Genomic DNA, 24,441 nt, shown 5'->3' on the forward strand with positions numbered 1-24,441 from the left:
AGGGAAAGTGACCCTATGCTATGGCCTTTCCCAGGGCTGGGGCAAGGGCTGGCCTGGACCCCTCTCTGTGTATCTAGCTGCATACAGACCCTGTCACTGAGAGAGACCAAACACAGTGAGTCCAAATTTTTTTTTTTTTTTTGCGGTACACAGGCCTGTCACTGTTGTGGCCTCTCCTGTTGCGAAGCACAGGCTCCGGACGCGCAGGCTCAGCGGCCATGGCTCGCGGGCCCAGCCGCTCCGCGGCATGTGGGATCTTCCCGAACCGGGGCACGAACCCGTGTCCCCTGCATCGGCAGGCGGACTCTCAACCACTGCGCCACGAGGGAAGCCTGTGAGTCCAAATTCGAATGCCGCCTACCCCAGCCTGCGCCCCATCCCTCGTTCCCTCCCTGCATATTATTGCCAGCATCAAGCCAGGAACCTAGGTGCCCTCCTGAACACCTCTTTTTCCCTGAAGCTCTAGTGCCAATCGGTCACCAGGCTCTTGCCACCATTTCTCTTGTCTTCCCCTCCCCCATGCCCCCTCTTGGTGCGGTCCTGTCCCTGGGGGGCTGCACAGGCACCCTGTCTACCATCTTGCCTCTGGCCTCTCCTTCACTGCATCCTTTGCGAGATCTCCAGCACTGGTCACAGAGCCTGGCCACAGTGAGGGCTCAATCCCTCCATGCCTGTTCTCAGAAACCATCTGATTTGATCTTTACATTGTTCAAATGGGAAAGCAGAAGTTCAGAGAGGTGCAGACACTTGTCTGAGGTCAAACCGCGGGAGAGACTTGAACTTGGTCCTTCTGACTTGCAGGCTCTTTTTCTCAGTGCCAGGGCCACACAGGTGCTGTTGAGTTCAGGAGAGTGGCTTGGGAGTGAGCAGTCAGCAGGAGGTACAGGCCTGGGAAATGCCTGGGCTCAGGGTCTGAAGGGAGGGAGGACCTGGGAGTGAAGATGGGGCCTCATCCAAACTCTTCTTTTTTCATCACCAGAAATCCCCCTTTAGTCTGGGTAACTGGACCCCCGAATCTCACCCTGCCCCCATCCCTCTGGCTGATATCCATACCGTATGTCTCCTCGCCCTGCCTGGGTAGTCACCAGGGGCTCTGGATCTGGGTGGTGGGTCAGACTTCCCCAGCACCCCAGGGCCCCAGGCCCTCCACTTGCTACACTCCCGCCCGCATCTGCCCTGGCTTGCTCTGTCTCCTTGGGGCAGCTGGCTTTTGTCCCAGTGGAGCATGTGAACAGCTAGGGTGGGGCCGTAGGAGGGGATCCCCAGTAGGCCTCACTTCTCCCAACTCACACGGTTCCCATTCTGTACCCAGGAATGTCTGGGAGCCCACATACGGACCTCTGAGCCCTCCTGCCTGCCCTTCCACTCTCTGGGGCCCACAGGATGGCTGGGTGTGGGGGGGAAACTGAGGGAGAAAATCTGTGGATGTGGGGACCAGGAGACCCTGTGTGACCCAGGGCGCATCCCCCTTCGAAGATCAGTTTCCCCAGCTACAAAAAAAGAGGAGCTGAGTGCTGGGATTCTAGAAAGTAGGCAGATAGATGTGAGTCCAGCTGGAGCTTCCACCCTGGCCACCCTGGAACCTGAGTCAGGAGATCTTTGAAAAGAATGCCTCCTGATGACAGATCACCTACTCTGTGCTAGGCACCGCCTCAGGGAGTTTGTGGGCATTACCTTACAGAATCTTACAACAGTTCTCTGGGATGGGTCTTATTAGCATCCACGCCTTATAGAAGAGAATACTGAGAACCAGAGAGGTTAAGTACCAGGTCCAAGGAGACACAGCTAGTAAGCTGTAGAGGCTGGATTTGAATTAGGTCTCCTGGACTTGGAGTCTGTGCTCTTCATTCTGGCAGTAGAGACTCAGGCAGAGACGCGGGACCTTAGAGGGCAGAGCCCAGCCCTTGGCGGAAGCCCATCCTCCCTGTTGGATCTGAGGGTAGTGGGTTTCCCACCCCGGAGACTGTGTGCAGGCCCGCCTGGACTGCTCCTTTTCCATCCTCCTTCCGCTTGGGGGTAGCGGTGGGGGTGGGGGGAGGCTATGTGGTTCTGAGCGGACGTTTCTAGGCTGAGATACCAGCCGTTCTGCCCTGAAGCCCTGGGGGCCCTCAGCATGGCACACCATATCCGGGCCTCAGTTTCTTATCAACCAAATGGACACACTTCTGGTGCTACTGGGTTTTAAAGGCTCCAGTGTCTCACGGATCTCGGGTGAAAAACCACCTTAGTGTCCGTCATAGAATAATTAATAAAATAGCTTGGCTGGAGCGGGAGCAGAGGAAGTAAGTGGGCGGAGGCCGAGGTGACAGCTGGCTAGAGAGGTGGAGCCAGGGAATGGGTGGGGAGGGGCGGGCCAGGCGGGCCAGAGCTCCGGGGCACAGTTAGAGACGCACCCAAGGAGCAGGCAGTCCGCATCCCGCATCCATCAACCGCCGTCACCATGAGCCGTAAGTCCGGCCCTGGTGGCCCCAGAATCCCCTTTGCCTCCTGGTGGAGCCTTGAATGCCAGGCTCAGCCCTTCATCTCTCTCCCTCTGCAGGGCGGAGTGTCTCGCTTCGGTTCCCGCTGCTTCTGCTGCTGCTGCCGCCATCCCCCGTCCTGCCTGCGACCCCCGGGGCACCCGCGCCGGGTAGGCGGCCCCTTTCCTGCCCCCGAAGAGCCCCAGGTCCTGCGTCCCTGGCCTGGCCCCCACCCGCCTCTTCCCTCCGGCCGGCCCAGCTTCCCCTTTTCGGCTCGCGGTGCCTGGGAGTGGGGAGGGGGCTGAGTCTGTCGGTGGGATGGGGGCTCTCTGCAGACCCCCGGGGGGTGTGGCTTTGGCTAGGACGCCACTGGGTTCTTTTCGGGGGGAAAGGGCAGACTGGGATCTCGGGCCGGCTTTGGGAAAAGGGACAGCCTCTCTCCAGGCCCTCACCTGTTCTGGGCCCCCAGCGGTCCAAGCTCATCCCCAACAATCCCGCTGTTTCCCCTGCGGGCCACTTTCGGAGGAAGCGGCAGGCTCCAGGGGAAGGCGAGCTGGCGGGTTCTCTTTCTCCAGCCTCTAACTTTCTGGTACCCTTCCGGATTCCCAGCCCCGGTGGAGAAGATCTCCCTCGGTGAGAACCCGGGGTACACCAGCCATTCCGGAGAGAGTGGAGGTGGAAATACACTTACGGGGCTGGGTTGCTTCCCCTGAGGTTTAAATCCTCACCTGTGAGGTCCCCACTGGGCGCATGAGTTAACTGAGGCTCAGGTGGGGGCTATAACCCTCTCAAGCTCACACAGTGCGTGGTGGGCTCAGGGCTGGAAGCTGGATCTACCTGACTCCAGGCATTTTTCAGGGTCTTTCCTCAGAGTCCTCCCTGCCCTTCTCACCCCCTGCCAATGGACCCTGGTTTCATCACCCCAAAGAAGATGGGGAAAGTCAGGTCCTGTAAAATTCACACCTTCCTCCCCCTCCACCATGCATGTACCAGGTTCCAGGTGAAGGACTGCAGTTCCTCCTTCAGACGGCCTCCCTCCCCCAGCTTACTGCTTGTGTGTGTGTGCGCGCGCGCGCGTGTGTGTGTGTGTGTGTGTGTGTGTGTGTGTCTGTGCAGGGTCTGGACAGAGCTTCCTTCATCACATAGCTGTGTGAGCTCTGTGTCTCCATTTCCCATCTGCAAAATGGGGTCAACAGAGGATGGTGGGGAGGGGATCTGAGCCTTCTGTTGTGATGCTCAGAGGAGAGAGAAAGGGTACCTGTGTGAACTGGTAATCAGACCAGGTTTCCTGGAGGAGAGGGTTTGAGAGGATGGCATTTGGGGAGTCAAGGAAAGGATGGAGGATGCTGGGCACGAGCAAAGGTCTAGTTTGTGGGAAGAAGAGGAGGAAGACCCACGTGGCCAGCACTTTACAGTTTACAAAACCAGGCTGTGGGCACCTCTGTTGTTGGTGCTCACAACAGCCCTGCCAGGGAGATGTTAGTCCCATTCTACAGAAAGGAACTCTGAGGCCCAGAGGGGTGAGCCCATTTGTCTGACACCCCAGTAGCAGAGCCGAGGCTGACTAGGCTGACCCAGTGGCCCCTTTTGTTAGCCCCTGGATCAGCCCAGCACTTCCTCTGAAGCCCCATCCAGGCCCCCGGGGTACCCAGGGCTCACCCTGCCTGTCCTCCTGTGTCTGTTTACCAGTACTTAGTGAGCCATGGTCTGTGCCATTTTGCTTTTAGCCTTTTCTACTTATCTTTATATTGTGTTTAAACAGAATTGTTTTCTTCACTCCACAAACATCCCCAGGGGGTTGCTTTATGCCAGTCTTTGGCTGCAGCCTGGAGACAGAGCTGGGAGGAGCTCGCAGTCTGGTGGAGGAGATAGAAATGCCCACAGACTGTCATCCAAGGGGGTCAGGGCCATGACTGAGGGAAGCACAGGGGTGTGTGGGGCTCGGGGGTGGGGGGCAGTTATCTCTCGTCCCTTACATGTGAAGAATTTCGGGAGGCTTCTTGGAGGTGGTGACATTTGACCGGGACCCCGAAGGAGGTGGTGAGTTGGTGGAAATCCTGTGAGGTTTTACTATGAAACTCTGGAAGGGGTCTTCCTGGCAGAAGCAAGGGCATGAGCTGAAGCCTAAAGGTCTGAACTGTGGGAGTGGAAGGGCGCACAGGGAGCAGTAGGACAGAGGCAGCTGCTGGTGGACACGGGCCTTTAGATGCAGAATGAGGAGAGGGACTGGGGCCTCAGGGTAACTGGGAACAGAAGAGTGAGATTGGGCGGATGACTTGGAGGTGAGGCTGGAGGCTGGGGAACCGTTAAGGAGGCCGCTGCAAGGGTCAGGGAAAGAGCGGAGGAGCAGTTGGGTTTTGGGGCAGAAGGTTTGGGCTGCCTTCCCATTTCCACGCCTCTGGGTGAACTGAGGTCCAAGATGCCTGGATATTCAGGGGAGACGTCTGCCCTGGAAAGCCAAAGCCTGTGTTTTGTCCCCAGAGCAGCAGCAAAGGCTGATTCCCCCAGGAGACAAGGACTGCAAGCTTACGTGGGGGCAGGTGGCGGGAGGGAATATTGCTTCTGCCTCTGTTGTGACGGACGAGGTGGAGTCCGGCTTGGAGGACAGGGATGTGCCAGGGCTTCCTTAATGCTCAAGTTCATCCCCTCCAGTTCCTGGACTGGGCTTAGTGCTCTCTCTTTGGCTAGGGATAGGGCATGACCTGGCAACCGGAGCTCCATGCCAGGCAGAGGGGCCTGAGGCCAGCTAACCCTGGAACGTGGGGCAGGAACCCCGCCTGTGCCAAACCTTCCTGCTGACTGCAGCCTTCTATCTGCAGCACCAGAGGAGTCTGTGGGCTGGGAGAGGACTTCCTCTTCCAGCCATCGGGGCCCGCTGCGGTGGTGCCTGGCGGCTGGCCGCTGACCTGGTAGGGTGTAGGGCCTGGGGCCCAGGTCTGGCTGGTGAGGGCCCCCTTTTTTTTTTTTTCTCTTTGGCTGCCAAGCTCCTGGAGCTTCTCTAAATATTATTCTTAGGGAATTTCAGTCCAGCCTCCTTCTTTAACGGGCCCTCTTGCTGCCTGGTGCTTCCAAGTCCTGACGACTTGGTGTTCCCTCACTGTGCCTGGAGCCCTGACTCCTGGGCTGGGGGACATTTCCTTGCCAGGTCCTCAGAAAGTTCTGGAGCCGGGAAGTCCTAAACAGTTCCTCATCGGTGGGAATGTGTGCAGTGTGGGCTTGCTGGTCAACCCCACCTCTGGGCTGGCTTGAAGACGCAGTGAGAGCAAGCTGCAGGGTTCTCTGCTGATGGGGCTAGGGAATCCTATTGATGCAAATAACCCAGATATTTGGAGATAGATTGGCTTCGCCCAGAGTTGAGAAGAGAAGGGGAGGCAGAGAGGGAGGTTTTTCCTTAGAGCCTGTCTGTTCCCTCCCCTTCCTGGAAAACGCTGAAAAATAAGGCCCAGAGGGTACAGGGTACTTGCCCAAGGACACACAGCCAATAAAGAGTAGTCACTCTCCCATAAAGCTTCACCCAGCACCGACTTGGTGCCTCGCCCTGTGCTGGGTGTGGGAACTCCAGGCACTTTAGACTCTGTGTCTGCATCTCCCTAGTTCTCTTTCTTGATGTTTTATTATACCGGGTGTCCTCCGCTGGGCACATGAAAGCATGTGGGATTTAAGTTAGACTGAAGGAAGGCCTTCCTTTGTGAATAGTTCCCAGAGCTCTGGTCGAGGTAGGGGATGGCGCTCCCTCTGGGGTCCTGGTTTCAGGTCCACCTTGAAGGAAAGGTGACAAACCTATCTCACCTGGGGTCATCCCCAGCCTGTGGGACAAAGTGACTCTCCCTCTGCATCCCTTCCCCAAATCCAGGCCTGGGCACCTCCAGGAGGAGGAAGGGCAGGGAAGAGAAGGGAGTTCATCTTGGCTCTGCAGCTTTGAAGCAGTGGGGGCTGGGCGCGCCTCCTCATCTGTGGCAGGGTTGGGGCGGGGGTGGGGGTGGCAGGGGTAGGGGGAGTCTCACCCACCCACCAGGGAGTGCTGAGCAGATAAACGAGGTAGATATGCAAGGTTGGAGGGTCAGCCAGAGCCCTGGCTTCCCGGCACATCGTGACCGTCCAGCTGTGGTTAGGCTCCCCTCCCCGGGGAAGCGGGGGAAGCAGCGCCTAGTCTCCTCTCTGCCCATCCTGACACCATGGGGCCGCCAGCGGCAGCTGCTATCCTTGCTGGGAAGAACTTTCCCTGCCGTGGGGCCGCCGGTGTTTATGGAAAGATCGCGGAAGAGGAGGGAGGGAAAGTTGGGCAGCAGGTCTGGGAGGGAGGGACCTCTGCCCGCGCCGGCACACAGACTCTCCTGACAGGAGACGGAGAGGGATGCGGGCAGGAACTTCTGCGTCTGGGGACACAGTTCTGCTGCCTGCTGAAGCCCTCAAGCCAGACTTCAGAGCCAGCTGTGGGGGTGCTGGGGAGATCAGGGAGTCCCTCTGGCCAAGCCTGGGCTGGCTGGTCTCCTCGCTGCAGTTTAAATTCCGCAAACATTGAAGCTCTGGCCACCGCATCTGGATTCCCTGGGTGGCTGGATCTCTCCAGGACATGGGTTGAGCCCCAGCTGTGTGCACGGCCTCTGTGAGGGAGGAGAAAGTCAGGGAAAGCCCTTTTCCTTGGAGGCTCGTGGTGGAGCAGAGCAGGTCGAGCTGGAATGTGGAGCAGGGGCGAGAGAGCGCGGCGGAGTGTGGACACTTAGGGGGCAGCTTTCTGGTGCATGCGCAGTGGGCAGGGTCAGGTAGATCCGGAGGAAATTTACTAGGGCAGAGCCGCAGCCTGGGTCAAGGAGGGAGCAGAGCAGAGCTTTCGGCTTTGGGGTCGCGGGATCTGCTGCCACAGCACAAACTGAGTTCCTTTTGGGATCCCTACTGGGGGAGGGATGGGGAGACAGCCCAGAGAAGGGCCGCTCCTCAGCCCCTGTGCCCGCTGAGTGGTAGGGCGACCCGTTTGTGACAGAGGGCCTGGTGCGCCAGGGTCGGGAGCTGGGCAGTGTGGCACCGCGGGAGCTCCTGGGCAGAACAGAAGAGTGTCCTGAGCAGGAGGGATCGATGAGATCCCAGGTCCCTGAACCCGCTGCACGGCTGAGCCTGAGCTCCCTGGCGTTTCTGGGCCTGTGGCCCCTGCCAGGCCCCTGCCCTGGGCCCCACCTGCCGGTCCACCTGCGTTGGTCTGATAAGGCCTTTTTGTTCAGACTTCTTCCTGTGGGTTCCTTCTTTTTATACCCTGCAAGGGTCCCAGAGGTGCTATTGTGGGGCTGTGGGGAGTTGCCAGGGCCTAAGCAAGACTGTTTGCATGATTCTGCGATGTGAGGGGCCCTAAACCAGAGGGTCCTGCCCTGTAACCATGGCAGGTGGTCAGCCTGCGGCGGCGTCTCAGCCTCCCACCTCCCGTTGCTATCCTCTCGACCTCCTATAATCAGATGCACAAAGAATCAGAGTTCCCTGTAACGTTGGCTCTGAGCCCAATTAAGGAAGTGTGTTTGCAGGAGGGACCTGGTGTTTCTGTGGAAGGCCAGGGAAGGAGCTGCTGCCAGGAGCCAGGCGCCCTGGGTCTGCAGGAGGCCTGGCTCTGTTCCTTGGTCTTGGCCAAGTCACCACCTCTTCCCAAGCCTCGGTGTCCCTCGCTGAGCTGTGAACGAGCAGAGGGAGCTCCAAGGAGACTCTGACCTTGCTGTTGGAGAATCATTGAAGCTGTGGTTGGGGAGATCTGGGTTAGACACAAGGAGGGACTTCCTGCGGGGGGGGGTTCTCCAGGGGGTTGGTGGGGGTGATGCTAGAGCTCCACTCACCCTCTGCAGGGAGTTTTCCGGCCACATCTCTCCTGTTCTCGTGGTGCCTGACCTCCCTCAAGATCCTAGAGCCCATACTCCACCCTGATGTGAGCTGGGGCTGGGTCTGTCAGGACGGGAGCTGAGACTCCCCTCAAACCCATTCTCTGTCTTCTGGGTTCTGGGAAACGTCTTTCCTTGGACTTGACGGCTGAGTGTCTGGGGGTGGGGTGGAAGTGAAGGGATGGGCAGTTGGTCTGGTGCCACTTGCTGGGTGACCCATCTGGGTTTCCCCTTATTTGGCCTCAGTCACCCCACCCCATCTGCCTATAACTGGACGTTGTGATACCTGCTCTTCCTTCCCTTCTGCAAAAATAAAGGAATGGAAGGTCCTGATGCCCAGAGGTTGGGGGTTGGTCTGAGAACCCCTATCCTCTTCCCTTTACTGAACCCCACAAACTCTGCCCTTGGTGCTGAGCTCTGACTTGGCAGAAAGTGAATGCTCTAGAAAAGCCGGTGGCTGCAGTGTCTTATCAGCTGTTTCCTAGCCTTTGATGTCACAGCCTGGGGCCTGGACTCTTCTCCTGCCCCACTTTGGTGACAGCAGGGAGGGAGGGGGGGACTTCCCCTGGTGGCCTGATGTGGGGAAGACTGGAAACCCAGAGCAAGGTCTGGAAACGGAAGGGCCAGGGGTTTTCTGTTCATAGCTGTGGGGACAGAGAGGACCCTTGGGGAACACAGGAGTCCAGTAAGTTAGGAGAGAGCTGTGACTGGACTCCATGCCTCTGGTCCCAACGAGCGGTCGCCCTGGAGTGGTCTCTGATCTCTGTCTCTCCCCGCAGTGAACCCCTGTTGTTACTATCCGTGCCAGCACCAGGGTATCTGTGTCCGCTTCGGCTTTGACCGCTACCAGTGCGACTGCACCCGCACGGGCTATTCCGGCCCCAACTGCACCATCCGTGAGCTGGGCCTCCAGCCCCAATCCTTCTCCCCTGGGCTCGTCCTCCAAGACCCCCATTTCCTACCCTCGCCTCCGGCCGTGGCCCTGTTCTCTTTTCTTGCCTGCCTTTGACCTCTGACACTGCCCCTGACCTGGCTCCAGCCCAAGCCCTCACTCCTGGCACAACCCACTCCCCGCTTCCGGGCTCTGTAGTGAGTTTTCACTGCCCAGCTCCGGCCTTACTGACCTCAGTCCCTGGTCCTGTCTCCTGTCCTCAGGTCTGGTTCTGGTTCTGTCACGTGCCATCACTCCCAAGGTTCCATCCTTACCCCTGCCCCAGAGGTTCTACCCTGTTCCATCCTGGCCCTCGTCCCCCGTTCCCATCTTCCTCTGGCTGCTTCTGGTCCTGCCAGGAGGGCCTGACTGAACGGCTCCCACTGCCCTCACAGCTGAGCTATGGACCTGGCTCCGGACTACTTTGCGGCCCAGCCCCTCTTTCCTCCACTTCCTGCTGACGCATGGCCGCTGGTTCTGGGAGTTTGTCAATGCCACCTACATCCGGGACATGCTCATGCGTCTGATACTCATAGGTGGGTGGGGGCGGGGCCCTCCTAATCTAGGGGAGCAAGAAATCCTGCCACTTCCTGGAATTCTTGGCATATGATAAGGGCAGGGGTTGGGGGCGGGGGGCTTCTAGGGTGCCAAATAAAAAAAGAACAACCCAAGGAATTCCCTGGCCGTCCAGTGGGTAGAACTCCGTGCTTTCACCGCTGAGGTGCGGGTTCAATCCCTGGTCGGGGAAGTAAGATTTTGGCCGCATGGGGGGACCAAAAATAGAGCAACCCAAGAAGAGGCGGGGAAGGGGGTGTGTAACTGGGGGCAGGAACCCCTTGTCACTATTATTTTCGCCCTCTGCAGCGCGTTCCAACCTCATCCCCAGCCCCCCCACCTACAATGCAGCGCATGACTACATCAGCTGGGAATCCTTCTCCAACGTGAGCTACTACACGCGTGTTCTGCCCTCTGTGCCCCAAGACTGTCCCACACCCATGGGGACCAAAGGTAATGGCGATGGGGTGAGGGGGCTGGGCCTGGGCTGTGTCACAGGAAATGCTTAGTTCTTCTGTTTGGGAAAAAACAAGCAGAAGAGCAGTTACTGACCCATTTCACAGATGGGTGGACCAAGGCAAGACATATGCATATCCAGAACCAGGGATGAGGACAGGAAGAGGTTGTGGAGGGTTCTTGCCTGAGGTCAGCGGCAGAGTCAGACTAGTGCTTCCATATTTCCAGGGTGCCTCTTTGCCTGAACCTTGTCTACTAGACGGGTGGGATCCTGCTGGGATGGGGGTGACTTTAAAGTTGAAATGGAGGAAGGAAAGAATAGTGAGCTCTTTACTGGCTGCTAACTCTGAGTTCGGGTCTTTACTAATGTAAACAGTCTTATGCGCTTCATCGGCGCAGTTTACGCATAAAGTCAAATTTTTTCTTTAGTTGTTCAAGACCCCCACTTGGTCTCGTTGGCAGGGGTCTTCTTCCCAAGACCTTCTTCCTTATCCGCTCCTGTGATTGTCTTCAGACAGGGGGGTTTACTCAGTTTAGAGCCATCAATTCAGTTTCAAGTACACAAAGGACAATACAGTCACATTCCTTAGGTATCACCTGTGGCTGCTTTCCTGTCGTATCAGCCAAGCTGAGCCGATGCGACAGAGACCACATGTTGGCAGAGCCTAAGATATTGACTATCTGGACTTGTACAGAAAAAGTTCGCTGACCCTTGGTTTAAAAGATTCCATCTCACCAGTTTTCTGCCGGTTACATCGGCACTCCTCAAATCCACTGCATAAAATAGATGTCATTTGCCCTCTATTATAGAAGAAGAAATTGAGGGTCAGAAAGATGGGATGACTTCTCCATGTTCACACAGTTAGTAAATGGCGTAACCCATTTCAGACACAGGCTACCTTGCTCCACGGCTGGGGAGTCCAAGGTCTTCTGTTTGTGTGTTTTCTCTTTCTTTTTTAGGGGGAGGAGGGTTAACTTGTACAAAGTAGCAAACACACACAAAAGTTGAGAGAAAAGTATAAGAAAGTCCTCTGTATCCATCTCTGGGTTTCAAGATTTGTCCGCAATTTGCCAATGTTATTTCATCTATCCCCTCTCACCTTACTTTTTATGGAGTTTTTAAAAACAGATTCCAGATATCATGCCATTTCACCCATAAATGCTTCTAGAGTCTTTTGGTAGAGAAGGTGCAAGGGGCCATCAAGTGGGAGGGAGGTGGTCCTGCGGAGGCCACTCTGGGCTTCCTGCGTGGACCAGTTCGGTCTGGCGAGCCTGGAAGGCCCTGAGGCAGGAAGATCGAGACCGGAAGCAGCTACTGCTCTTTCCCACCTCCCCAACCAGGGAAGAAGCAGTTGCCCGATGCCGAGCTCCTGAGCCGTCACTTCCTGCTTAGGAGGAAGTTCATCCCTGACCCCCAAGGCAGCAACCTCATGTTTGCCTTCTTTGCGCAACACTTCACACATCAGTTCTTCAAAACTTCTGGCAAGATGGGTCCTGGCTTCACCAAGGCTTTGGGCCATGGGGTGAGTACCTGGGAGGGGCTCGGGACTTCTCTGGGCTGCACTTGGCACATGGAGGCTGTTACAGGTGGGGCAGGACCCAGAGGTCTGAGTGGACCCTCTCTCTGTCTTCAGGTCGACCTTGGCCACATTTATGGAGACAATCTGGAACGTCAGTATCACCTGCGGCTCTTTAAGGATGGGAAACTCAAGTACCAGGTAGCACTGGGTCTTGGGATGGGGCGTTGGGAAGAACCTTCCGCAGTCTTCCCTGGCAGAAGCTGTTGGTGGGGGCCTCCAGGGTGTCCTGAGATGGCCAGCTGCAGAAGTTGGAGGTGTGTGGTCGGAGGAGAGACAGCAAACCCTGGGAAAGGGTGCCAGGCGAGAGATGCAGACAAGGAGCAGACGTAGCCTCTCATGTTCTCCTGGGAGGTGGGTTCTGGGGCTCCACAGGAGATGACCATTTCCAGCCTGCATTTATTCATTTAATTATTCTACAATATTCATTGGGCACTATGATGTGCCTGGCACAGGGGAGCAGTGGCCGTGATAGTTATGGGCCCTACCCTCGAGCTCCTCAGGGACCACAGACACAAACAGTAGGGTGCTAGTTCCACGAGGACTTTTCGTCTGAACTCGCACTGTTCAGTGTTGCTAGAGCCACATAGGTAATTATCTCATGCACTTCTCATATCCGCTGCATGAAATAGGTATCATTTGCCCTATTTCATTGCTGTGAGCCACATCTAAGTTATCTGGATTTTTCTGGTGGCCACATTAAAAAAGGTAAAAAGCAACAGGCAACATTGATTTTAATAATATATTTTTAACTTAACCCAATATATCCAGAATCTTATCATTTCAACATGTAATCAACACAAAAATTGTCAATAAACTATCTCACTGTTTGTGCTAAATCTTCAAAATCTGACCTGTGTCTTACACTTACAGCACATCTCAATCTGGGCGCCAGATTTTCGTTGGAGATTCTGATCTGCCTGTAGATTTCATAAAATTTACAGTTGAGAAAGTAGATTCACATGCCCAAGTTGTTCTAAGCATAACGACTTCCCAATAGCTGAGGTATCTGTTTTAAAATTTAAATCTAAAGAAAATAAAATTAAAAATCCAGTTCCTCATTCACACCGACCACGTTTCTAGAGCTTAGTAGCTGCACGTAGCTAGTGGCTACCATACTGGACCATGCAAATCTAAACAAACAAAAACCAAGACAGAAAGTTCATTGCTGAATCTTTTGGGCTAAGAACAGTATCTAGCATATGGTAGGTCCTCGGTGGACATTTACTGAGTGAATGACGACACTGCCATGTAATTAATTACACTTGTGATAGCTGCCACCAGGGAGAAGCCACGAGAGTGTGCAGAGGATGGGGAAGGCTTCCTTAGGAAGTACGAATAAACCAAGAGTTGCATGAATGATGATGAGAAGTTAGGGAGGCCAAGAAGGGCACAGGACAGGCCAGGGTATCAGGCATCAAGGCTGGAGAGGGCAAGTCAGCTTGAGTGAATTCAAGGGAGGAAAATGAGGGAGATGCTGCTGGACACCTGAGTGATTCCCGATGAGCGAGGCTCGCGTTAAGGATTTCTGATTTCTGCCAAGAGCAGAGAGAGGACTTGGAAGGGTTTTAAGCCAGGGTGTGATGCTCGATTTGGGTGTTTTAAAGGATTGCTCTGGCTGCAGAGCCGAGAACGGACTGTCTGGGGGGATGGAGTTACTTACGAGGGGAGTCAGGGTGGAAGATGAGGGTGGGTTGGAAGAGGGTGGCGGCAGAGGGGAGAGAGAAAGGGACTCACTTTAGGAGGTAGAATCCACAGGCCTTGGTCAGGGAGGCCGGGCGGCCACCCTGCGCGTTACGGGCAGCTGTCAGTAGGAGTGGAAGGCTGTCAGCTGCGCAGCTGCAGGCACCCGGCCCCTCCCCAGGTTACCAGGTGGCCCCATCCTGCAGGTGCTGGACGGAGAGATGTACCCGCCATCGGTGGAAGAGGCGCCCGTGCTGATGCACTACCCCCGGGGCATCCCGCCCCAGAGCCAGATGGCAGTGGGCCAGGAGGTGTTTGGGCTGCTTCCGGGACTCATGCTCTACGCCACGCTCTGGTTGCGTGAGCACAACCGAGTGTGTGACCTGCTGAAGGCTGAGCACCCCACCTGGGGCGATGAGCAGCTCTTCCAGACGGCCCGCCTCATCCTCATCGGTGAGGACTCCAAGCCAGCCTTGTCCTGGAAGGTCACGCCCTCTGTCCTGAGAAGCGGAGTGGAGGGTTTGGGGACAGAGAGATTCGAATTCTGAACAGGGTCCTTCCCCTGTGTGAGCCTCACTTTCCAAATCTATACATTGGGAATAATGACAGTGGTAAGGATTTGTTGAGATGATGAATGGGAAAGTACTTAGCACATAGTAGGCCTTCAGAAAACGGAGGGCTGCGGTAGCTGATTAGTAGCTGGGTGACTAGCAGCAAATCTGATTAGCCACCCCAAATCTCAGTTTCCCCATCATCCCAGGAGCACTCAGAGGCATCCTCAGCAAATACCCCAGCTTGCCTGGGCTTCGGGAATCCTTACGTTTCCTGCCCTGCATGCATCTGCCTTCCTGGAGGTTGGTAGCTTCTGGGTGCCTCAGGGACAAGATATTTTTGTGTCCCCTACAGGGGTGAGCCTGCAGCCTAAAATGTCAGATGGTTTTTGGCCTGGGAGCTTGGCCCCCGACACCCCTGTCCAGACCATATTCACTCTGTGTCACCAGTGAGCCTCTGCCCCCGCCTCAGCGTCACTGGGCGTGACTGTTCCCAATTATATTGCCTGATTCATTGGTGCCCGGAAGAGCCATGCACTGGGGTTAGGAACGGCCTAAAGAACGAGAAGGGGCTGGTTCAGAAGTCCCAGTATTTTTTTTTTTTCTTAACATCTTTATTGGAGTATAATTGCTTTACAATGGAGAAGTCCCAGTATTATAGAGAATTTGATCAGAGAGGGCAAGTCTGTGTCTGCAGGCTGCCCAGCATACTGACTGGTGATGAAGCTGTGGCCAGAGGCGGGACTCCTAGGGCCCTGCACCTCCAGTGCTTCATTCAACCCTCCCCGACAGCCTTATGACCCAGATAGGATTACCCTTTGTTGTGAAGATTAAGAGGCAGAGAGGGTAAGTGAATTCTCCAAGGCCATTCAGTGCAGAGAGACTTGAACCAGGTCTGGCTGCCACCAGAGTTTATGCTGCTTCCACCACATCTTGAGGGGAGTGCTTTCCTGAGTGGGGACGGGGTGTGAGCCTTAATCTACTCTCTTGTGACGTGTGCGTATGGGGAGGGGATTCTCCCCTCACACCTCCACGTAGTGTTCCCACTTCTACACGTATTGACCCTCCATGTTATGCCAGGCCCTGTACCAAGCGGTTCAGATGCATTCATTGTCTGCTCCTCTCAGGAACCCTGTGAATACTGTTATACTGGTATGATTCTAGTACACATTTTACAGATAAGGAGAGTGAGCTTCAGAGAGAGTAAGTAGCACAGCCCCAGCTTGGGTGGCTAGAAAGGGTGAAGCCAAGATTTAAACCCAGGTCTGCTGATTGCAGTTCCAGTGGCTCCAGGTCAATTTGCTACAAGTCAATTTGTCTAGTGGTTAGTTGGCCAAAATACCGGTTTCTTCTGCTATCTCGCTGACCAGTTTTCACTGTGTTGTGGATGTTCCTTTCGTGTCTTCCCTGGCTCTTTGCTCTGCAGCTTGTTCCTGAGGGGGCAGAGGAATTTGACACATAGGAAGACAGGAGGGTTATATGTGGGACAAGATTCACTGATGTCTCCAGTGTCCCTTGTTTGCTGCTGCAGCTCTTAGAATGGTCTCTTGGGAGCTCCCCTCACCCCCATCATCTTAGGCACGCTGAGATTCCCTCACTAAGTTCATCTCTACGTGCCCACCTTTTGTGGTGTCTCCAGCCTCTTTTAATGGGCTGTGGGAAGGTGGCCACCAGAGGGTCAGAAAACCCATCCTCAGATACTTCCTTTGCGTGTCCTGCTCAGCCCGGCCTGTGACCTCCCCAGGGAACATGGGACTAGCAGGTGGCTCCTGTCTTGGGACATCAATGCGGCCTGAGACAGAAAGTTCCATTTTCACGCCCCGTGACAAACAGGCAAAGTGAAAGTGGCCAAATAAAATCAAACAACCATTACAATGATAAAGAGGCCAAAGCAAGCCCTTTGCATGAACTGGCCCACTTCCCAAGCCTGGTGGCTAAGTCCCTGTGCTCTGTTGACCCCATTCCCCATCCTTCGTCCCAGGCGAGACCATCAAGATTGTGATCGAGGAGTACGTGCAGCAGCTGAGTGGCTACTTCCTGCAGCTCAAGTTTGACCCAGAGCTGCTGTTAGGCACCCAGTTCCAGTACCGTAACCGAATTGCCATGGAGTTCAATCACCTCTACCACTGGCACCCGCTCATGCCCGACTCCTTCCGGGTGGGCCCCCAGAACTACAGCTATGAGCAGTTCCTGTTCAACACCTCCATGCTGGTGGACTACGGGGTCGAGGCCCTGGTGGACGCCTTCTCTCGCCAGCCCGCAGGCCAGGTGAGCCTCAGAGGAGCGCTGGGGAGGGCCGCTGGGCTCTGGGATCCAAACCCCAGTTTTCTGTGAAAGGGGGAGAGTGTCACCCCTACCGAGAGGTCGTGATCATTCCTTCATTCATTCTGTTGTTCTTTCGTTCATTCAATGATACCAGGCGTTACTGCAGATGCTGGGGATACAGAGGTGAACCGGGTCAATGTGATTCTTGGGTCCTTGTATTTTTGGTGCGTACACCCTAGAAAGGAACGACAGTCGTGTGACAGCTAACATCGTTTGAGCACTTACTACATGTTAGGCACTGTACCAAGGGCTTTTCTGATGTTTTCAGAATTATAAGAGCATGTTAAGAACCACAATATAGAAAGCCCACCATGCTCTGGGAACTCAGAGAAGGGCTTCTGGCCCAGAGTTGCGGATTGTGGATAAGGAAGTGATGTTTGAGCAGAGATCCCAACAATGGATAGGGGTCTCCCAGGGCAAGAGGTAGCGTCCGTGGCCCGGGGTCTCTGTGTTCCAGATGGAGGGGACAGCATGGCAAGGGCCCAGAGGTCAGAGGGCATGGCAAGGGCCCAGAGGTCAGAGGGCATGGCAATCTGAGGACCAGGAAGACATTCAGGGTATGGCAATGTATGCAAAAGTGCCTGCACATAGTAGGTCTTTATTACATTAGAGGCCTCTGTTATGGGCTGAATTGCCCCCTGCCCCAAATTCCCATGTTGAAGTCCTAACCTCCAATACCTCAGAATGTGACTGTATTTGGAGCTAGGGTCTTTAAAGAGTTCATTAAGGTAAATGGGGTCATTGGGTGAGCCCTACTATGACTGGCGTCCTTATAAGAAGAAGAGATTAGGATACAGATGTGCATAGAGGAAAAACATAGGGGAAAGTTGGCCATCTCTAAGCCAGGGAGAGAGGCCTCAGAATGAAACCAACCCTGCCCACACCTTGATCTTGGACTTCCAGCCTTCAGAACTGTGAGGAAATAAATTTCTGCTGTTTAAGCCACCTAGGCACTTTGGTATGGCAGCCGTAGCAAAATAATACAGCCTTTCCCTCTGGAATTTCTAACTAATTTCCTCCGAAATCTTCCCTTCCCCATGTTTGGAGGCTCCCATCTCCTTCCCTAGCTCCCCTCAGCCCTACCATGAAGTTGTGGCACCATATGGATTTAGGTTTCCCCCTGGTAATTTGACTGCACTTAGCATATGCTGCCGCCAACGGGCAGCTGCTGGCTGGTTTACGGCCTCTGTTCTTCGTGGGGACACAGACATGAACAGAGACAATAACTCGTGTGCGGGGCTTCATGGTTTCCAAAGAATTTTCAAGCAATGTCCCTGGTGACGTGTGTGAAAAGCCCTGGTATTTCCCGGTACCAGGCAGAAGGGTCACAGAAGTGTGTGGATTCTCAGGATATCAAAGAGCGTGTGAGAAGTGATAAGACAGGGCCTCCCCTGATAATCCCCACCCTGGTTCCATCTCGGGGTTACCGTGTGACCAGTGATAACTGCTTTGTATCTTTATCTCGGTTATTTCACCACGTGCTTATTTCACAAGCATATCAGACTGATGCTTCTACCTTCCTCATTGCTGCGTATGAAGAAACAGAGGATTAGCATAAGTCGTTTGCCTACAGTCCCTGTATTTGTTTCCTAGGGCCGCAAAAGGAACACAAACCAGGGGGTTTTCAGCAGCAGACATTTATTCTTTTTCTTTTTTCTTTTTTTGGAAGTTCAAAATATCACCTCTATTACTGATAAAGCTGATTCTAGAAAACCTAAAGCAGGCTTTTTAATAATAAACCCCCAAATAGACAAACTCGGCTACCAAGACGTGGAAGCATGGAAACAAGGAAGGTCTCTCCCAACATCCTCCCGTCCCCCCAGAACAAGGAGTATGAGAGAAAACATACTCCCTGGTGTCAACTGAATTCAAGAGCGGTAGAGAGGACAGCTTGAACAACGCATGCCTAGTTACTGTGCTCAAACTCACCGATAATACTAAGTTACTCCTCGTCTTCTAATAAGGAGGGAGGGGGAGAGGTTGGCAAAAGATGCTAAGAGTGTTAGGCTACTGGGGTTTCCTCCATAGACAAAGAAACATCCAGAAAAGGAAAGAAATATTCCCACCTTACACCTGAGAAGTATCACCTTTTATTCATTTATTCATTGATCTGTCCAAGCACCCATTAAACGTTTACTACACATTACTAACATCTAGGCCGTGAAAAAGATCGATCCTCAAACATTTCTCTAGAAAGCCCTTGTAGTTAACTCCCCCAGATGGTATTAATACCAATCAGAAATTTATTGTTGCACAGTTCTGGAGGCTAGAAGTCCAAAAGCAAGGTGTCGGCAGGGCCGTCCTCTTGCTGAAGGCTCCAGGGGAGAATCTGTTCCCTCCCTTTCTCTCATCTCTGGTGATGGCTGACAGTCCCTGGGGTACCTTGGCTTGCAGAAGCATCACTCCAGCATGGTGCTCTCCCTGTGTCTCTCTTTCCTCTTTATCAGGACGCCAGTCATTGGATCTGGGGCCACCCTAGTGGAGTATGACCTTGATTACATGTATTTGCAAATAAGGTCACATTCACAGGTGCTGGGGGTTAGGACTCCAACACGGATACAGGCAAGTCAATCCACAATGGCCCCACAGCTTGTAAATGGTTCAGCTGAGATTGGCACCAGCCCCCTCTGGCTTTGCCCCGGGGTGTACAACTTCACCCAACTATGCTTTTCCTCTTTCTCACCCAATTGTCCTTGTTCTGCCCAAACAGAACTCTTTCTTTAGCATTAGCATTAGCAGTTCACCCTGAGCAATAGATCTTTCTTTAGATGTATGCTCCTTTTTTTTTTTTTTGACAATTCTTTTGCATTAAGAATATCTTTTTAAACTTTTTATTTTATATTGGAGTAGAGACGATTGACAATGTTGTGATAGTTTCAGGGGTACAGCACAGTGATTCAGTTATACATATACATGTATCTATTCTTTTTCAAATGCTTTTCCCATTCAGGTTGTTACATACTATTGAGCAGAGTTCCCTGTGCTGTATAGTAGTAGACCTATGCTCCTTAACAGTTATGAATCCGATTTTTTTTTTCTGGAGCCTTATTTTTTTTTTGGCTGTGCTGTGTGGCTTGTGAGATCTTAGTTCCCCGACCAGGGATTGAACCCGTGCCCTTGGCAGTGAAGGCTCAGAGTCCTAACCACTGGGCTACCAGGGAATTCCCTCTGGAGCCTTCATCTCACCAGGTTACTTGGGCTTTGAACCCTATTTCCCTCCCTTCACAGGATATATTACGCCACCGCCTTGGTCTTAAAGTAAAACTACAAGTTTAGTTAAACTAAATGTGTTTATATATTACACTTTTCATAGCAAGATTTTAGTTCCCTCCCTGCTAGCTCACAACAATTCCTCTCCCAGGAGGCTTGGCAGAAAGAAAGAGAAACAGATATAATCACCTGTCTCTGTGTGTAGCTTTATCTGGTCTGAATGGAGTGACTTGATACTCTGTGTTCCTACCTTCTAGCTCAGTTTCTCTTTTCTAGTGGTGGCCGGTTACTAGGGGTTCACTTTTTTTTTTAAATTTGTTTATTTACTTACTTTTGGCTGTGTTGGGTCTTTGTTGCTGCACGCGGGCTTTATCTAGTTGAGACGAGTGGGGGCTACTCTTCGTTGTGGTGCACAGGCTTCTTTTTGCGGTGGCTTCTCTTGTTGTGCAGCACGGGCTCTAGGCACATAGGCTTCAGTAGCTGTGGCACGTGGGCTCAGCCGTTGTGGCTTGCGGGCTCTAAAGCGCAGGCTCAGTAGTTGTGGCGCAAGGGTTTAGCTGCTCCGCGGCATGTGGGATCTTCCCGGACCAGGGCTCGAACCCACGTGCCCTGCATTGGCAGGCGGATTCTTAACCACTGTGCCACCAGGGAAGTCCCTGGGATTCACTTTTTCATACTAGATGCTCAGTAAATTTTATTTAATCTCAATTCTGTGATATAGAGAATGGAAAGCAATAGAAATAGGTTCCTTAGCAGAATCCATTAAAAGATTAAACGTCTTTGTTCTATGATAAAAACTGATTTGGAGAGTGACAGACACATGTCAGTTCTGCCAGGTAGAGTTTAAAAAATATCCTAGGAAAGCCATAAAGTTTTGGCCCCTCAAACTAACATTTGTCCATCCGTCTGTCTCCATCACTTGAAAGCTCAGAAACCTTTCTGCCTTTTATTTCCAGATCTGAAATGCCAGTCCCCTCTGCTTGAGTTCTGGACTGTGGCTGTGCTGGCCATCTCCTCTGCAGAGTCCTAGTTGCTGAACCTAATAGTTCCAGAACCTTCCTTAACAGAATGTTGTGGGTTCTCACCTAAATTCAAAGGGCTGGGGAACAGTGTGTCTGGTGAGCGACTAGAGAAGTCCTCCTGGCCCACTCCACACTCTAAAGATGAGGAAGCTGAGCCTCAGAGGGGTCCCTGAGGCTCAGGGACTGGGTTGCCAGTCTGGTGGCCGCTAGGCTGAGCCATCCTTTCTGCTCAGAAAGGACTCCTGACCTGAATTCCTTCTCCAGGACAATGTGGCCTGGCTCTCAGACCACAGCTGCGTTTATCTCTTGGCAGATCGGCGGGGGTAGGAACACAGACCACCATGTCCTATACGTGGCTGTGGAAGTCATCAAGGAATCGAGAGAGTTGCGGCTGCAGCCCTTCAATGAGTACCGCAAGAGGTTTGGCATGAAGCCCTACACCTCTTTCCAGGAGCTCACAGGTGAGCAGCTGTTTCCCGGCCACGGCTCCTGCCCTCGAGGGGCTTGAGCTGAAGTGAAGGAGACATTGAGGAAACAGAACGGGGTGATCCGTATGGCCAGCACTGTGACTGTGGGATTTGAGGGGTGTGGGAGCACGGTGCCAGGGGTGGCGAGGGATGGCAGATGACTCTGCTTGGGGAGGGAAGGTGGCTTCTCAGCTGGGTTTGAAGGATAAAAAGGGATTTTCCGTGACTTCCCTGGCGGTCCAGTGGTTAAGACTCTGCACTTCCACTGCAGGAGGCACAGACGTGGCACAGCCAAAAAAGAAAAAAAAAGGGATTTTCCAGGTGAGGGATAGAGGGAAGAACATTCTAGGTGGAGGAACAGAAAGTGCAAAGGCACAGGGGTTAAAAAGAATGAGCCTAAAAAAAAAAGAAGTGAGCCTATTCAGGAGAACAGTCCTAGGTGTGGCTGGGTGGAGGTTAGTGATAGGAGGCTGGCTCAGATTGTGTGGAATCTTGGATTCTACGCTAAGATTTTGGGTTTTATTCTGTCTAGTGGTTCCTAAGTCCCATTTATGGGCAGCTACCTGAGAATCACTTAGAAAACTAATTAAAAATACCAAATCTGAGATGGCTCTTCCAGAGATTCTGATTCAGTAGACGTAGGAGGTACCCAAGAATCTGTATGTATGTGTATATATATATATATATATATATATATATATATATATATGTGTGTATATATATATATACATATATGTATGTGTATACATATGTATGTATATGTAAGGGTATATATATATAAAAAACACAAATTGTATAATATATATATAATAAATATATGTAACATATATGTCTATATGTCATATATATATATATTTGTTGTTCAAGATCCCCAGTTGTTGGGCAGCCAAGTTTGGGGACCCCTGTCCCAGACAATGGGGGTGCCACTGAAAGGTTTTGACCAGAGTGTGACATGACATCTGACTGTGTACTGGTACCCTGTGGAGGGTGGACTTGAGGAGACAGGTAGGGACACTCCATGTCTGTCTCCCATGACAGTCCAGAGAGACAGGAAGAACATTGTCGCTAAGTCTCTCTGTGATCTTGGACAAGTGACATTGCATCTCTGAGCTCCAGTAGAGCGCAGGGTCTTGGGCCAGGATAAGGCCCCTTGAAACCTGCCTGTGAAGGAAACAAGATAGGTAGCTTCTGCCTGGTGTAATGATCAGGTAATTAGGGCACAGAGAAGTGGGGTGAGTTGCCCGAGGTCACACGCTGTTTGGTGGCAGATCCAGGCCCTTGACTCCATCTGCAGTAGCAAATTCCTTCCCTAGATGCAGCCCTGGAGCAGGGTCGGTGAGCCGGGCCAGATCTTAGGGCATGTGCTCATCTGCTCAAGGTGCTCTTCTGACGTCCATTCTCCTCCCCAGAAAAAGGTGGACCTAGAAGGTTCCCTGCCCAGATGAACCGTAATGGGTGGCATCATGATTCTGACTTTGGCTTCTCCCCCTTGTAGGAGAGAAGGAGATGGCAGCTGACTTGGAGGAGCTGTATGGGGACATCGATGCCTTGGAGCTCTACCCAGGGCTGCTTCTTGAGAAGTGCTCTCCAAACTCCATCTTTGGGGAGAGTATGATAGAAATTGGGGCTCCTTTTTCCCTTAAGGGCCTCTTAGGGAATCCTATCTGTTCTCCAGAGTACTGGAAATCGAGCACATTTGGCGGTGAGATGGGTTTCAACCTTGTCAAGACGGCCACGCTGAGGAAGCTGGTTTGCCTCAACACCAAGACTTGTCCCTACGTCTCCTTCCACGTGCCGGACCCCCGCCAGGAGGACGGGCCTGGAGTGGGGCGGCCATCCACAGAGCTCTGAGGGGCCAAGGCAGCAGCATTCTGGAGGGTAGAGCTTACTGCTCATCATTCCAGAATGCTGAGGCCAGGGTTGATGATCTTCAATGTTGGGTTTCTGATTTGGTGTTGAGAGCATCAGGGTGGACGTTTAGAACTCTGGGTCTCTCACCACGATCTGGAACACTGTGGTTTTGTTTGTCGATCTATAATGCTGAATTCCTGGTGAGCCATCTAGAAAGTGAGGAGTGGTTCTCCTTCGGAATGCCAGAACACCGGTTTCCGGTTGATCACCTAGAATGTCAGATTTCTGGCTGATCCAGAATACAGGCATTCTAAAATATGGGACTTCTGATGGAATCATCTAGAAAGTTAAGGGGTTCTTATTTTGCATTCTAGAATTCTGGGTGGTCCTCCGGAGTGTTGACTTTCTGATTGGTTATTCAGAATGTGGTGTTCCTGGTTGCTGATCCAGAACAGTAGCTGGTGTGCTATAGATCTGTCCTGTCCTGAATGTCTGGAGCATTGATGATTCATTTTCCTGTTCAGTGAGACATCCACAGAGCAGGGGAATCTAATGTCTAATGAGAATGCATTGCCTGAATCTGTGTCTGCACAGAGGAGGTAAGGAGGTGGGGTGTTCTGCTTGGGACCCCAACTGAGACCCTGGTCCGAGGCTATAGAGAGAACAGGTGGCTTTTTCCAGGCCATTGACTGGAAGCCACCAGAGCTCTGTCTTTGTCCAGATCTTGACTCACGGCAGCTGTTTTTCATGAAGTTAATAAAGTTCTTTTTCCAAATTGCCTGCTATGCTTTTGATACCATCCCCAGAAGCAGAGGTAACACGGAAGTGACCTTTCTCCTAGCCACAGGCTAAATGTGCTGGAGGTTTGCAGCAGGAGACTTTCCACTGGGATCCCTGGGCCTGTCATGGTCTAGATCTTTCACCGCTGATGTTTCATTCCCCCCTCCCCACCGCCGATCCTGTGGGTTAGGAATTGCTTTTTCCAGGCTGCTCTCCTAAAATGCACAACTCCCCAGCCCCAGGAAATGTAGTGTTCAGTTCCCACCATCTGATTAAAACAACTTCCTCCCTTACTGAGCATACAACAGAGATGAAAGGCATCTGGGGCGGAGAGCATTTACTCTGTGCCAATTTTACACATTTCATTCTCATTTATTTTCAACCCAACAGTGTGAAATAGGTGGTAAATCCACGTTTCAAAACCAAGGATACCGAGACTTGGGGCGGTTAAGTGACGTGCTCCACACGTGCCAGAGCCAGGTTAGGACCCAGGTCTGGCTGAATCTAGAGCTGTGCTCTTTCCTCCATCCAGCATCCTCTTGCTTCCCGGTTTCACTCACTTCCAGGCCTAATCTTGCTTGTCCGGCTCAGGGTCAAAGGCGGAGGTGGGCTGTAGCCTCCGCCTTCCTTGCAGGCTATTTGTTCAGTCACAAATATTTATATTCCTAGCTGCCTACTACATGCCAGTTACTGTCATATGCTTGGGGCTACAGCAGGGA

At 52.9% G+C, this 24,441-nt stretch overlaps 1 protein-coding gene across 5 annotated transcripts; it reads left to right on the plus strand.

Moving 5' to 3' along the window:
- PTGS1 (prostaglandin-endoperoxide synthase 1) lies at positions 1-23,717 on the plus strand. 5 transcript variants are annotated; one of them, XM_073806552.1, is made up of 11 exons: positions 1-334; positions 2,540-2,629; positions 3,069-3,092; positions 9,094-9,210; positions 10,110-10,253; positions 11,598-11,779; positions 11,891-11,974; positions 13,723-13,969; positions 16,049-16,335; positions 20,938-21,085; positions 22,587-23,717. In XM_073806552.1, exons 1-11 carry the CDS (start codon positions 16-18, stop codon positions 22,940-22,942), a joined length of 1,998 nt encoding a protein of 665 aa, XP_073662653.1. In that variant the 5' UTR covers positions 1-15; the 3' UTR covers positions 22,943-23,717. The 5 variants fall into 5 exon arrangements, with proteins under 5 accessions (XP_073662653.1, XP_073662654.1, XP_033714443.1 ...); XM_033858551.2 differs by lacking the exons at positions 1-334; positions 3,069-3,092 and adding exons at positions 2,101-2,447; positions 9,641-9,781; XM_073806553.1 differs by lacking the exon at positions 3,069-3,092.
- Positions 23,718-24,441: the final 724 nt, after the last annotated feature.

The sequence above is a fragment of the Tursiops truncatus genome, chromosome 6 (genome assembly GCF_011762595.2).
Source record: "Tursiops truncatus isolate mTurTru1 chromosome 6, mTurTru1.mat.Y, whole genome shotgun sequence".
Lineage (NCBI taxonomy): Eukaryota > Metazoa > Chordata > Mammalia > Artiodactyla > Delphinidae > Tursiops > Tursiops truncatus.